We start from the raw sequence: 14654 nt of genomic DNA, 5'->3' as shown, positions 1-14654 counted from the left end.
GGGGGGGGGGGGGAACAATAGATAAAATTGGGAGTGAGTGAATAAATGAGTGAATGAATTCCGTGCGAAGGTGCAACTCTGAGCATCGCTGCGTGTGGAGATGAGGCAGCGCCACGCCAGATAGATGGTCGGCGGAGCCGCTTCGGCGAGACATGAACGCTCAGCTGTCGATGGAGAACCTGGGCGAGTTACAGGGGGTGCCCCATGACCAGTCGGTGCCAGCGGGAGAGTTGATGAGCAGCCCGAGCCCCCACAGCCGGCCGCTCGGCCACCGCGGCTTGCCTCCGTCCGCCCGCTCGCTGGTCTCCAGTATGGCTTCGATCCTGGACGGAGATTACCACCGGGGCTCGGAGCACGGCCTGGCCGCCGCTCTGCACCCGACCATGACCATGGCTTGCGAGACCTCGCCGCCCGGCATGAGCATGAGCAGCACTTACACCACGCTGACCCCTCTGCAGCCGCTGCCTCCTATCTCCACCGTCTCGGACAAGTTCCCCCACCACCATCATCACCACCATCACCATCACCATCACCACCAGCAGCAGCAGCACCAACACCAACACCAACAGCAGCAACAGCAGAGGCTGCCCAGTAACCTCAGCGGCAGCTTCACCCTGATGCGGGACGACCGCGGCTTGTCCACCCTCAACAGCCTCTACAGCCACTACCACAAAGAGATGCCAGGCCCCAGCATCTCGCCCCTGACCAACGGCCTGGGCACCTTGCACAGCAGCCAGCACGGCCTGGCACCGTACGCCCACAGCGGGGCCCTGGGCACCGACAAGCTGCTGGCCACCCCGAACGGCTTCGAGGCCGCTCCGCCCGCCATGCTAGCCCGCGGCGAGCAGCACCTGAGCCCCCCGGGCGTGGGCATGGTGCCCCTCAACGGCCTGCACCCTCACCCTCACCCCCACCCTCACCCTCCTCACGTCCACCCGCACGCCCAGGGCGCCGGGCAGCAGGGGCTGGGCACCGGGCGCCTGGCGGAGCAGGGCTCGGCGGGTGGCACCGGCGGCCCCCCGGCCTCTCAGAGCTCGCAGCTGGAGGAGATCAACACCAAGGAGATCGCGCAGAGGATCACCACCGAGCTCAAGCGCTACAGCATCCCACAGGCGATCTTCGCGCAGAGGGTGCTGTGCCGCTCACAGGGCACCCTGTCAGACCTGCTGAGAAACCCGAAACCCTGGAGTAAACTCAAATCCGGGCGCGAAACCTTCCGGCGCATGTGGAAGTGGCTGCAGGAGCCGGAATTCCAGCGGATGTCGGCTCTGAGGTTAGCAGGTAAGGGAGCTACTCCTTGTGTTTGTGGGAGGTGAGAGAGAGAGAGTGTCACTGAGTGGGAGTACAGTGATACAGAAACCCTCCTGGTGACCCGCCAGCGTTCTGCTCCAGTAGCCACAGCCCTCAATGGCAAACCTGGCTGATCGGGTGTGCTTTGGGAGTGTGGGGGCAGTTCCCCCTTCTCTTTCCAAGCTTTCAGTTCAGAGGAGAGAACAGCTCCCAGGTTTCTGACCTCCGCTTTGGAGAGCGCCCGGTGGGGAAATAGAAGCCGGTCCTCACCAATGTCTCCTTAGTTTGGCGACTCGGTGACAGTCCTAACAAGCGGCTGCACCTTATCCTTCCCCGCTATAGGGATGTCAGTCCAACATGGTATCAAAACCTTGCTTTAATGTAATCCGTGTGTGTGTGTGTGGTTTTATACTCGAGAATTTAAGTAGTTAATCGTTGTTTACATAGATTCAAGGCTGTAAGAGGCATAGAATTAATTTATAGTGTTTCGAGTCCCGCGGTTGTATGAAGCGTTAGCTCTGAGACCAAATTCTCTGCAGAGAGGGTGAAAAAGAAATCGAGGCGCCTGGTTACTTTTTGGTAAATTTGGGATGATGTTGTGCCGAGTGAGCCAAGCTTGGGTTGGTTCCCTTGGTGCGGCCCTGTGTGAAGCTTTGTTAATTAACTGATAGGTCTCCATTAATTTTTCCCAGGAGGACGAAAGACAGTCAGTCAGTCAGTCAGTCAGTCCGAACCGGAGTCAGGAGCAGTGATCCATTTCACAACAGCCTCTGACGTGCACTTGTGAGCATTTTTTTTTAATCCAAGGTTTGCAAGTGCACAAAGAAAAAAGCTGTTTTCATTATTTTGTGTTTGTCCGTCCTGTGTGTGTAATTTGTGTGTGCGTGTGAAGGAATACGGTTCTCTGCAATAGGACAGAAGAAGCATGTGTTACTCTCCTGGTCCCGGCTGTAGCAGAAACTTGGCTCGGGGTTTCAAATGCCAGACAGCGCGTTAACATTTTAATTCCCTAATTTATGAGCGAAAGGATTAAAGTATTACAAAAAAAATTGCAGTTTTACCTCCCACATTTGGAAAATAATGTGCCAAGCTCATAAAAATTCAACAACATACTGACAAATGTTGGGCTACTGTACAAAACCGAAAGCAGCGTTCGACTAGGAAGTCATTTCAGACCAGGATAGCGAACTCCAGACAGCAAAAGGGCAAACCTAACCCATATGTGCATTTATTTATAAACTGACCTATTTTAAGCTCCTCGTGTCCTATAATTAAAATCCAAATCCAATCGCTCTAAGAGCATGCGTACGGTTGAGTAAATAGCTCGCCAAGAAATCTCCATCGAACGATTGATAACATTCGCGTTGTTCGATTTTTAGACGCTGCCTTGAGTGTATTTTTACGACAATTTTGTCGACCTCAGCCTCCATTTATTTGCATGGATCAATACTGGAAACAACCACTTGAATTAGAATATGTTGTCGAGTCTTATGGGTGTTATCTGAAGGTAAACGCTGCCAAGGAAGGCCGGCTGATGTTAGAACAGGTCACGTCTACATTTCAATAGAAATGCCCACTTTACTGATTTGTTTTGCTAATCGCCTCTTTAACCACAGAGCCTTTCTGTTTACCTTATTAATATGCATTTCTTCCTGTTCGCCCTGGCCTTCACAGGAGCTTGTTATGTCGTTGCAATATTCTCAGACATTACAATTCTTTTTGTGTGTCCATTAAGTAGTAAATGTTTACGTTTGATCGTTATATTTATCGCCGCTAAACTCAACAACCTGATGGAAAGGCAACCAATTGTGTCCTAACCTGTGATATATTACTCAGTCAATTCATTCATTATTTTACACGGAGAAACACAAGTGGGCCTTTAAATGGACGTTGACACCAAATGCTTGTCTGAATTTATGATCTATATTTATCTATCATAACCGCGTTTCTACGGACGTGGTTTTAAGAAAATACAGATCAAAATTTGCCATCAAAATGTGCTTGAACAATCCATGTTAACAAAAAACCCAGCAGAGAAATAATAAATTATTTGTTGTATTCAAGTGCTTATTAATTTGGACGCCTTATTGTTATGTTTTGAGAACTGGCGATATTTATTAGCCGAATCCCTCAAACTGACTGTGAAACAGTTGCTAACCGGGAATGATATCCCTTTTTTTTTTATTCCAGCCTCACCTGAACAGCAGTCGGTTTCATTGCTTTGTATAAGGGCTCTTATTCATTTTTAAAAAGAGAGAGAAGCGTCCTTCTGTGAAGGCGCTGAAACAATTTTATGGCTAAGTGAAATGTGTTATTCATACGGTCCCCTTCTTGCTTTGTCCGCCCACCCTCTGGTGTTTGCCTCTTCGCGCGGCACCTTTGGGAATTCCTAGCCCCGAGATTACATTGAACCGCCCGCAAACAGTCTAAAAATTGGTAGTTACATGTAAGGAATATTGAGGTCTTGACACTTCCTGTACTGTCTTCAAATCCAGGCACAGGACACTAATTGCAATTCTGACCTCGCTAGCCTCCATTTTTTGTTCTTTCTTCGTCATATTTCAAACCCAGACTTAGCCCCATTTTATCCACGCTTTGAAAAAAATCTCAGTGCAGGACTTTTTAAAGTTAGATTTTATTTAGTTTCGTAAATAAATAGAAAAAAAGTGGGTAGCAGTTAGTATCAATACCTGACTTTATATTGGCACAGTAACTGACGGAATTAATGCTTTTCAACAACTACATCTCCTTCTGGTCATATTGAAAAATATCCCATTGTAAAAACAGAAGCTAGCATCAAGTTTCGAGGCGACTGGCAAGCAACTAGAACGGCCCATTCGGGGGAGACTGGGCACATGTTGGCTTCTGCCCCTGGAACAACAGTTTTATCTCTACAAAGTGCAGCGTAGACCGCCAAGATCAAATGTCTTCTCTAAACTGCTTCAAAACATGCCGAGTAATTCGAGTCCAGCCATATAACCTTGTCTTCAGAACTGAATCCCTATGAAATGTCAAATGAGTTTTGTTTAAGACCTGCCATTGCTTGTGATGGAGTATTTGCAGTAGTTTTGCTTTGGTCGGGGCCGTTTTCGTGGTCGCTTGGCTTTCAAAATGCTGCAATGGTTTTTAGAAACTCCTGCAGTGTAGGGTTTTATCATAACTGCTAGCCGCACTGGTTATTACTAACAATATTTGCAGACATATTAATTCAATCCAAATAAACATGGTTTCATCAATCCTACTGGTTGGTACGTTTGCAGCCAAACTGAAAGCACTTAGTCGTATTTTTCCATGGAACTGAGTCGGGTCTGTTGCGCGTGGATATTCGGGATTCTGTTGAAATAGTGATAAACTGTATAGACGAAAATCTGTTTGGTGTCAGTTTAAATAGCAACTACTTTAACTAAATTACGCCAAGAGGCCTCTGTATGTAAATGAGCTTTTCAATCGGTATTTGAATATATTAGCACGTCAGTGCTCCCGTTCCGACCCAATAAACAGTGACGTGCAGAAAATAATCAGCCGGGTTTCAGAGGTGATGTGCAGTTTGAGACTCAATTTATAAATTTTGTTTATTTACGAAAACAGAGGACAACGATGCCAGGCGATTACAGCCAATTGTGGCTTTTGGCAATTCCTGCTCATTTACTAAATCGCTCATTCCAAACAAAGATTTGTAAACACGAACAGAGGCTATGCAAGTGCAGGTGTGAACTGGTGTACGTTTCAGCCACTTTGAATTGACCACATTTTTTGATGTAAATTGTGTTACGATGGGTTTATTGGTGCAGCTGAAACGTTGAGTGTATACAGTATACTTGTTTCGGGACTGTAAAAATTGATACATTATACATTTAGTGGTTTTTCTCCCCTCTGATTTGCACAGCAACCACTACCTAACAGCATCTATAAGGCTGTTGTGCATCAGCAGACGGGCGAGTGTACATCATTGGTGTGTAAAATGCATTATTTTGAATTCCTTCTGGAATTCTATTAGACAATAGCAAAACGCAGGCCACACGACAATTGCACCCGCTACATATTTACTGCCAAATTTAAGTTGTTAAGCAAGTTATTTTTACAAAGTTGCATATAATTTGCTGAGGCTTTTGTTTGATGTATCTGGTGCGTTGCTTAGAAACCTGAAACGTTAAATCACTTCAAGCATATCTTCCACGGGGCATGATGTTTCCAGAATTTAGGATTTTTTTGGCGGGTGGGAATAAGGTCTCTTCTGATTAATTATTTTAATCAAAGTCCTGAGCCAGATTCGCCTATCCACAAATGAAGAGACTCCTGTTTCTACACTCGCACCGAAACCCACTTCAGCCAACTCCCAGACAGTGGGAGAGTTGTCTTTGTGTGATAGAACAAACACATTTTAACGGGAAGCATTTTGGGGGATTCTAATAAACTTTTAGTCACACATGAAAACATTAGCTCCCACTGTTTGCTTGTTTGCTTTCTGATGATAAGAGACACGATACGAGTTCTGGAATATTTTAAGCTAAATAGCTGAACTCTGGGAAAGTTCTACACCTGTGACATTTCCTGATTTTTGCTTGTCAGTGTCCTTGTAACCTCATTGATTTATAACTAGCTAATACCCTGCCACATTTGTTTTCTGTTAATGTTTGGCTAAACTGAAGGCGTTTACAAGCATTTAAATAATGTTACTGATACTGCGGCAGCAACATAATCTCCACTTTAAAGATCATTATAACAATTTTAAAATGTGGCATAATTTTGAAAACGGTTTATTCTATAGTTTATTCTACCTGCAAGATTAAGTCTATAACAATTTTAAAATGTGGCATAATTTTGAAAACGGTTTATTCTATAGTTTATTCTACCTGCAAGATTAAGTCTATGTGTAGAAATTAATCCTTTAAATGGAGATTTTCACCGGCGTTTGCAGTGCACAATAGTTTTTCCAACAAAGATTCACAGCCAAACCGTTGATTTCAGAGTAGAATTATAGCCTACTGTTGGTTCATTCTCCAGCCATTTGTGCAACCGTTGTTGTTTCGATTAGGTTTCAGTAAATAATTAAAATCACCACTGATAGCCTTTTTGCACTTGCGAAGATGACGACGATTGTAATTAATAGGTAAATGATGAAGTTTAAAGTGTTATCTGCCTATATCTAATTCGAGCGAAGTGATTGATTTGGGTCAAATGACGTAGAAGCAATTAGAGAGAGGCAAATGACCGAGCTTCGAGCTTTTCAGTGGGAGCTTTGCAGCGTCTATACAATCTCTCCCATTTCACCTTGGTCGGTGTGACCAAAGATTCCCAGCGGAAATATTCCCAACAAACATTTCGATCATTTTTTTTTCGCATAAAGTATTGCATGTTCAGATGAGATCTACTTTTCACTGCCATGCTGCTAGCTTTCTATAAAAGGGAGCAATATTTTAGTTGGATTTTGAATGTAATTAAACACAAGTGTTCACTCGATAAGAAGACAAAGTGCTATCAAACCTCATGTTGAAACCTTCTAATAGTGGATCTCAAAATCATCTCATTACAGTGTCTTATTAGTTTATCCAAAGAGAGCAAGTTACAAATATGAATAGGTAGTGTGTGCGCTTTATTTTTCCCTCTTTTTGGTCTTAAATGAGTGTAATACTGATTGTTCTGATCCGTCAGTCCTCCACAACGAAAACGTGGCGGTGTAGAGGATTTATTGCAGCGTGCCTACATGTTCCGTCCGCCCCTGAAACTAATTCATACAATAAGACCAAATGAGTTATTGGTGCAGGGTTTTAGAATCACCGCTATATTCCAAAGGACCACTACGCCATCTAATGGATGGATTTGTGGTTTCAATTCCCGACGTCATGAACTGGAATAAATATTTATTGATACAAACACTTACGTCTCCAGCAGCAGGCAGTGAGGTGAAGCTCACGCAATTTAATGCAAAGGGTAAACACTGAAGCTTGACTGTAGTCTCGCGGTATTGGGCGCCGCCGCGCTGTTGTTTGACCCTCAAAGGTTTAATCCGGTTGAAGTTTGTCAAACAGAGATAAATGCAACTTTTTAATGAAGATTTCAACCAGCTCTGCTTTGAAAACCGCAAATATGCTTGGATTAGGGTTTAATCGGAAAATTGTTTTTAACTTTAAAAGGCATCCAATGGAGTGTGGCAGTTTATAGTGTAAATGATGCCTAAATAAAAAGGTGCTTCTGTTGCAGCGCTGGTCAAGTATAACGTGCGGGCAGCGTTCAGGACCTCGGACAGCTCCATTCGGAGGTTCAAACTTTCCGCTTACCAAAAAATTTGCTTGAAATTCGCATCCTTTTTAAAAGCAGCAATTTTAAGTTATGCAGTTCCGGTGCATATCCCTGTATTTCCCTTCGTTATTTCTTGACAGATGTCATTCGACAGTTTTCTCTACCTGAAGCAGCAGGTTAGGTTCTTGTCTTGTAGAGTGTGTCTCTCACCTCCTGACACTGTTACCCTCCTGCTGAAGCCTCTTCCGGCGGTTAGTTGTACCTCGTTTTCATATGGTAGCCATTAACAGCTGATTCCTGTGACCAAGCACGGCGCATGTTAAAAAGTATTAGCGGCTACAAGCAAGACTGAATTCTAACCAAAATTCCAGCAAATCGAAACAAAAACCTCCATTGTGCTAATGGGCCAGCCACCTGTTCGTGCGGGTTGAGCGTTTAAGATATTTCTTTCGTGTTGTATATGCAAAAGGGACTCAAGATGAAGGCATGTTGGTACAAGATTGTTTAACCCATCAGCAGGAACTGTCAAACAATTTCACTTAGTTTGATAATAGGTTTTTCAGAAGTCAATCTATATTTACAGTTTACAATTGTGCATATCGAGTTAATTGAGACCGTTTTAATATATGGTTCATTTTTCAACGCAGTCACTGAACGTTTCTTCGGTGGCAATGATACCGAGTCCAAGGAGTTTACTCCTTCCGATTGAATCAAATGCCTTCTGGCATTGGGTTATTTGCTTTTGATCATGCAATGTATCCGATTGGGAGACAAAATGATGTCATGTACAGGGTATCCTAAACTAGAAACGTTGATCGAGGGAGTAATGGATCGAAAGGGGCCTGAAAATATAAACTTGGACTCAGAGACAAATGGGGTCGACAATTTTAGCAAAGCGGGGTGTTGGGGGTGGGGAGTGAATCAAAATGAATTGGATTCCCCCAATGGCTGCTTCATAACCCTAATCCTGCTAATCGAAAGGCGCCTGTCCAAAAAATGTTGTTGAAACCTCCTTGTTTATAAAATACTAAACAATTTCTTATAGTGGAGTACTTCGATCTTGCCGGTGTGGAAGTTTATTCCTATATTTACGCTTCGCAATAATGGTCTCTTTTACTGACGACTTCCGTTTAGTCAGTTCCCCCGCTCAGAGCCAATTGGTTACATTTGAAACTGTTGTCAGTAATCGAACCGAAATTGACAAATAGCTCCTCGAGGAAGGAATTTCCGATCGTTAAGTGACTAATTGCGATCTTATTTGAAAACTAAGGCTTGAATGATGCAACTCGATAGTGCTTAGATCATTACATCTGTTTCTGACTATGAAACTGTCTGATCTGTCCTGCCGCGTTGTAAGTGGCTCATCGATTCATTTTACGTCTTTGCCTTGCAGCCTGCAAGAGAAAAGAGCAGGAGCACGGAAAAGAGCGGGGCGCTGCGCCCAAAAAGCCTCGGCTGGTCTTCACAGACGTTCAGCGCAGAACTCTACACGCAATATTCAAGGAAAACAAGCGTCCGTCCAAAGAATTGCAAATAACCATTTCCCAGCAACTGGGCTTGGAGCTGAGCACCGTCAGCAACTTCTTTATGAACGCACGTCGGAGGAGTTTGGATAAGTGGCAGGATGACGGCAGCACCAACTCAGTCAACTCATCTTCCTCATCGAGCACTTGTACCAAAGCATGAAGGAGACCCCGGACTAAACCTCGGTGGAATAGCTTTAAAATAATTGACCAGGACCTCCAGATAGCAGGTTTAATTATCGAACTCAAAGACAATATAATATTTATATGTCCAACGAAACCAAAGACTTAATTGACCTGCATTAGGACTCCGTTCTGCAACACTTTATTATGACTTTTGCAAAAAAAAAACAAAGCCGCTGGTCGTACACCTTCTGCATCATTCAACGTGTGTGACTGTAAGTTGTTGGGAGCATCGTCATGTTGTTATGAAAAGAACGTTACTCCAACCATTGACCCATTTCATTTCAGCGGAAATACCATGAAGGTGTATGTTGTTAAGAGTACAGTGTACGTGTCAGTGGCCAGAGACTTCAAATGGGGCTGGTCTGCAGGTTGTGCTCAGGCATAACGCTACAATTGTGGAGTCGTCTGTGTTCATTTTGGAATGTGATTGGATTCAAGCTCTTTTGCTGTTTGAACACGGAAGCTCCGATTTTGGGGGCATACTGTTCAACGCTCTGAGAGCTGTTCTGTCACCTCACACTAGTGCATCTTCCTTGTTCCATGGGCGAAGCAAATGCAACAGCTCAAGGCCAAAAAAAAAATGTTTTAACACTAAACTCAGTGTCATAGAAGTGAGTTATGTTGGATAACAAAGACCAGGGTAAATGACAGCGAGATTTCGCAAGAAGCACAAGTATTAATTTTATTGGGAATCTACAAAGAAATCTACCATTTCGTTTTATTTTCTATTCGAATGTATTTTGCACACACTAAATTAATGATGTCGCATTGCATTTCAAACAGTCTTTTAAAAGTATAAATCAAAAACCTGACAGGAATGTAAGGATCACTTCACTTAGGAATCATTGTACCCCTGTTCCTTGTTATCCAATTCGCTAGACAGAAAAGGAAACGTGTTTAAGAAGGGTGTGATTTTCGAATTGACTCTCTATTGTCAAACACGTTAATGGACATGAATACTCCACTGACCACACTATTACAACACATTAATTGATACAATCACAGGTCTTTTTTTCTGATATATCTACCACGTATGTTCTGATCCAAATTCGGAAGCAACAATTATATCAAATTCGCCTAAATTTGAATCTATATGAAAGTATTCAATTTAAGATCAAGATGTGGCTGCTGTTATTCATTTTGCTGCGTGTCTGTCCGGGGCCAAGACCCTTAATTCCCGCCTGATAAACCAATAGGTAACTCCAATGTTTCTAGGGGGAAAAAGTCAACCAGAAAAACGAAGCGCAATTCTAAAATTAGGATAAAAGAAACTTACATATTCAAAAGAAACTGGATTGTTGGAGAAGATAGCAAGTAGCACAGGAAATGTAACTTCTTATTAAATGCACACACCCTCCCCCATTCCCCATCTTATCAACCAATCGATTACACATCACTGTCCTGCATGGATCTGGGAAGTATAACACAGGGAAGTCTGTACAATGAAAGAACCGTTTTTTTTAAAATCCAATTTCCTTTCCCCCCAAAGGTAACAGCAAAGCTATCGAACAGTCTTGATGCGCCAATTAAAATGGAGGCACTTTACTGGTCAAATACTGCGAACGTTTAACTGTTGTTTTGTGATTCAGGTTAGTTTTCCAAAGTGAAACAGCACAGAGATCAAACTCTGTGGCGTACAGGTCTGGGATGCTGAACAAGATAGTTTCAGGTTGCAAGTCAAGGTGTACCTTGACAAAATGCAACTGTTCAGTCACCCGGTTGCAGTTACCTATCACCCTTTGTGCTTTAAAAAATCATATATAGACTCTGCTAAAAACCAAAGATAACTTTTTTATTCAGGAACATTGCACTTGTGTTACAAGTCGGCGAGCTACAGTGGAAAGGCAGCCATTTTGTACCCCAGCCAATTATTTTCGTATCCACCTTCAGGATACTCTCGTTATGAACTCGCTCTGCCTTCAACTGAACAGGGCCATGGGTGCAAACTTTAGCTTTCATGGGGGCGTATGGCGTGACACACCAATAGTAACATGTTGATTATAAACGGGATGGACGAAATTATTTAAACACCTGCACAAACAGTTCGAAGCAGGTTCGCCCAGGGACACTTGGCAACTCAATCTCAGGTCGAGAAGAGCATGGTTTGATTTGCCTTAACAAGCCTGCCGCTGTTGTTAATGTTATAGCGCGGCCCTTTCATTGGCATGGCATTTATTACAGCTTGTCAAAATAAATGACATCTGTCTTGCATAAATGACAGGGATTGACTCTCGTCAACAATGGTGACTGTGGTCACTTCAAGTTAAAGAATCAAGAGTAAGTTCAACCATTTGCTTACCTCAAGCTTAACACGCAAACGAAACCCCAAAGTACAAGCTCACCTTCAACATTAGTTTGTTTCACAAACACCAATTCTAAAAACTAATGGGGATTAGAAAATGTATATTCCAAAGAATCAAGAACGAACTGGATATAATTGAAGTGATCAACTGGGTGGGGAGGAGGTGGAGCACAACTAGTGGCCTAAAGGAAATATTATAATTGGTGCATTGAAAGAAATGCCCCTCTCTCTCATTGTCAGAAGGGAAAGAATCATAATGTTTTTACATGTTTTAATTACTGCCACTTAGTCTGAAATCATACCGTTTGACCGTGTTCAGCAGGCGTCCCTGTATTGAAAAAAAATATGAAAGCATATTTCATTTTTGAAAGACTGAGATTAGCACCGTTAGGAAATATATAGGAATTCCCAGGTAGTTTTAGTGTTATTTTGTGTACCTGATTAATCTCCCCATCCTCATTCCCGGAACATTAAGGGATAATTGAGTGTAAATTTCCTCGATTTCATACAATTCTCTGGAGTGACATTTTCCACTGTTAACTTCGTTCAAGTCTTTTAGTTTTTTTTCAAAAAAATCTTCTTGGCCCATACGCCCCACCCCAACTTTCCCTTCTACAGCCACCAAAGGAAACTGTGTAAAGTTTTAACAATAAGAGAAAGAAACAGCCCCCGGAACAAGGAGAATGTACTAGTGATTTTTCAAAGGTGACATTTAGCCAGGTGCGTTCATACGCAGGAGGCCATTGCGATGGATAATAATTCGGATTTTAACAATATTCTGGCCTTGTGTTTTCTTGTGGTGTGGTTAGCTTTAAGATACATTTGGTAATCATTTACTAGTATTAAGACAAAGAAGCAAAGGTAAAATAGCTGCTTCCACGTGTAAAAATGTGTAAAGATCTACTATTTATAGTGTGAACCAAAGACGCTACCTCACTCGATTCCCATTCGTGATTTTAATCACAGTGATGATACCAAAGAATACCAAAGATTTTTCTTGCACGGCCTTCGTGAGTGGGTTACTCGGCGTTCCTTAAACCCTCAACTGTCACTCAGTGTGAAGTTTTCTTCATTTAAAAAAAAAGCTATAGGCAAACATATTGCAAAACTTGTAAAATCATAGGACGAGTGCCTTGCTTAAACCAAAGTGTGAAACCGCTGTTGACCTCTTCTCACCTTACTCTTGAATACCTCAGCCTCTCGAAAGGCCACTATTAAAAAAAAATGGAATAACTCTTCACCGTGGTGCTTTGCAGTGCAACCATGCAATGAAACTTTCTTTGATACCAAAGGATATTTCCACTTTTTTGCTGACAACCAAAGCTCTTTTTTGCGTCCTGGAGTATTCACACAACGCAGGCCGTGCATTCTTTACCAATTTCTCAAGATACCTCATAGTAATGAATCTTTAGGGTTATGTTGTATAGAGAGTCTATGTGATAAGGCAGAACTTAATAGTTTGATAATTGTTAACGTTACTTCAAAGCTTTATAATTATTTATTTTGTAGATTTGGCAGAACTCTGATGCGCTCGAGGAAGAAGTATTTTGAAGATTGAGGGGGGGGGGGGGGGTTGTATAAGGTTGGTAGCAGTGGTTGTGGGAGGAAACCTGACTTTTCTTTTGAAATTAAACTGGGCCTTTGTGTTAAATTAAAAGTAGTCTTTTTACAGTGTAAGCCATCCTCTGCTATGGTGTGTGTCAGTATTCCTTGCAAGAAAAAAAATGGTTCATGTGTTGTGATTTTCTTTTGATCAGTCTGATGTAGAGTTTCTCGAATCTTGTATTCATTTATGCAACTGTATCTGTTGAAATGATGTATCTGGTAGTAGGTTTCTAAAACAACCAAAGCTTTCTGATACAATCTGCAGGCAAAGAGTTCTGTTGTCATGTTGAGATAACTGCTGATGAAGAAGAAATGCTGTATGACTGCAGAGCCTAACATCTTCCCGAGATCTCTTTAGCAGTCACTTCGTGTGTTTCAAACACTGTCAGATGCCAAACAAATTAACATGCCAAAAGAAAAACAACTTCATCACTTAGAAGGCTCGTAAACTATATTTAAAGTCTCTTTTTTTTGTTGTTTCTTTATTAAAAAAAATATATATGCCAAGGAAGGGTGTTTTTCGAGAATAAAATACGTCCAAAGAATTTTAAATCTGTTTAACGTTTTAAAACGCAGGAGTTTGTGAACCGTTACCTTTATAAATTTGGCATTCGCACGGGCATAGGAAGTAGAGGGCGTGTAAACTGTACAGACAAACTAACTTGATGATGGAAACTCTCTCCACGTCATGTTCATGCTGCTGCTGGAGGGAAGTATGGTGAACGAAGGTGATTCACAGCGGACTATAAACTTCGAAATCTCCTGGGGTGGGTGGTGGGAGGTGGTGGGGAGTGGGTCCCTGAACTGTTGTTAAATGCTTGTAGGGCGAGCATTGTTCGTACATCGCCGACCCAGTCCACATGAAAAGGGTAATATCCGACCTTAGTGGTAATTCTATTTTTAGTTCAGTTTTTTTTGACAGCGTGGTTTATATATTTGTAATAAATATTTATTTGATGCACTTATCAGCAATTTTAAATGTGTATTTGCATGTTTCTTATTACTTCCTCCCCACCCCTCAGCAGTCCTCAATTTTCGGAAGCAAGCTGTATAACTAGCACATACTTTAGACAAAGGCCAGCCTTTCTTCCCTGGTTAATGTGCAAACATTTGTGGTGCCATGATCCCGTTCCTCTCTGTGAGACAGAAATCCGGGTTCAAATCTCACTTCAACAAAACCAAGAACTGCGGATGCTGGAAATCTGAAACGAAAATTTAAAAAGTGCTGGAGAAACTCTGCAGGTCTAGTAACATATGTGCAGAGAGAAACACAGTTGAGGTTTCGTGTCCAGTGACCCAGAAGATTCTGAAGAACAGTCACTGAACCCGAAACGTTCATTCTGTTTCTCTCTCTCTCCATAGAGGCTGACAGACCTGCTGAGTTTCTCCAGTACTTTCTGTTTTTATTTTTTCCCAGCCTTACTTGGTTTGCTACATGTAAGGAACAAGTTGATTAGAAACCGTTTTTTTAATTTCACTTGTGGTGTTGGCACATTGGGGTATTTTGT

The 14654-nt window shown here is 42.5% G+C and overlaps 1 protein-coding gene across 2 annotated transcripts; it reads left to right on the top strand.

Moving 5' to 3' along the window:
- Positions 1 to 17: 17 nt before the first annotated feature.
- On the top strand, positions 18 to 14371 carry onecut1 (one cut homeobox 1). 2 transcript variants are annotated; one of them, XM_043677400.1, is made up of 2 exons: positions 18 to 1273; positions 8924 to 14371. In XM_043677400.1, the coding sequence occupies exons 1-2, from the start codon at positions 153 to 155 to the stop codon at positions 9144 to 9146; spliced, it is 1344 nt and encodes a 447-aa protein (XP_043533335.1). In that variant the 5' UTR covers positions 18 to 152; the 3' UTR covers positions 9147 to 14371. The 2 variants fall into 2 exon arrangements, with proteins under 2 accessions (XP_043533335.1, XP_043533334.1); XM_043677399.1 differs by having other exon boundaries at positions 18 to 1281.
- The last annotated feature ends 283 nt before the right edge of the window (positions 14372 to 14654 follow it).

Source organism: Chiloscyllium plagiosum, chromosome 36 (genome assembly GCF_004010195.1).
Source record: "Chiloscyllium plagiosum isolate BGI_BamShark_2017 chromosome 36, ASM401019v2, whole genome shotgun sequence".
NCBI classification, from domain to species: Eukaryota; Metazoa; Chordata; class Chondrichthyes; order Orectolobiformes; family Hemiscylliidae; genus Chiloscyllium; species Chiloscyllium plagiosum.
The sequence above is the reverse complement of the archived record's forward strand: the minus strand, read 5'-3'. Positions and strand labels throughout refer to the sequence as shown.

Excerpts from the sequence above, each read along its gene's own strand:
- onecut1 (XM_043677399.1), top strand. The coding sequence starts at position 153 with ATGAACGCTCAGCTGTCGATGGAGAACCTGGGCGAGTTACAGGGGGTG. Across the intron at positions 1,282-8,923 it reads GTCGGCTCTGAGGTTAGCAG|CCTGCAAGAGAAAAGAGCAG; the intron begins GTAAGGGAGCTA and ends TTTGCCTTGCAG.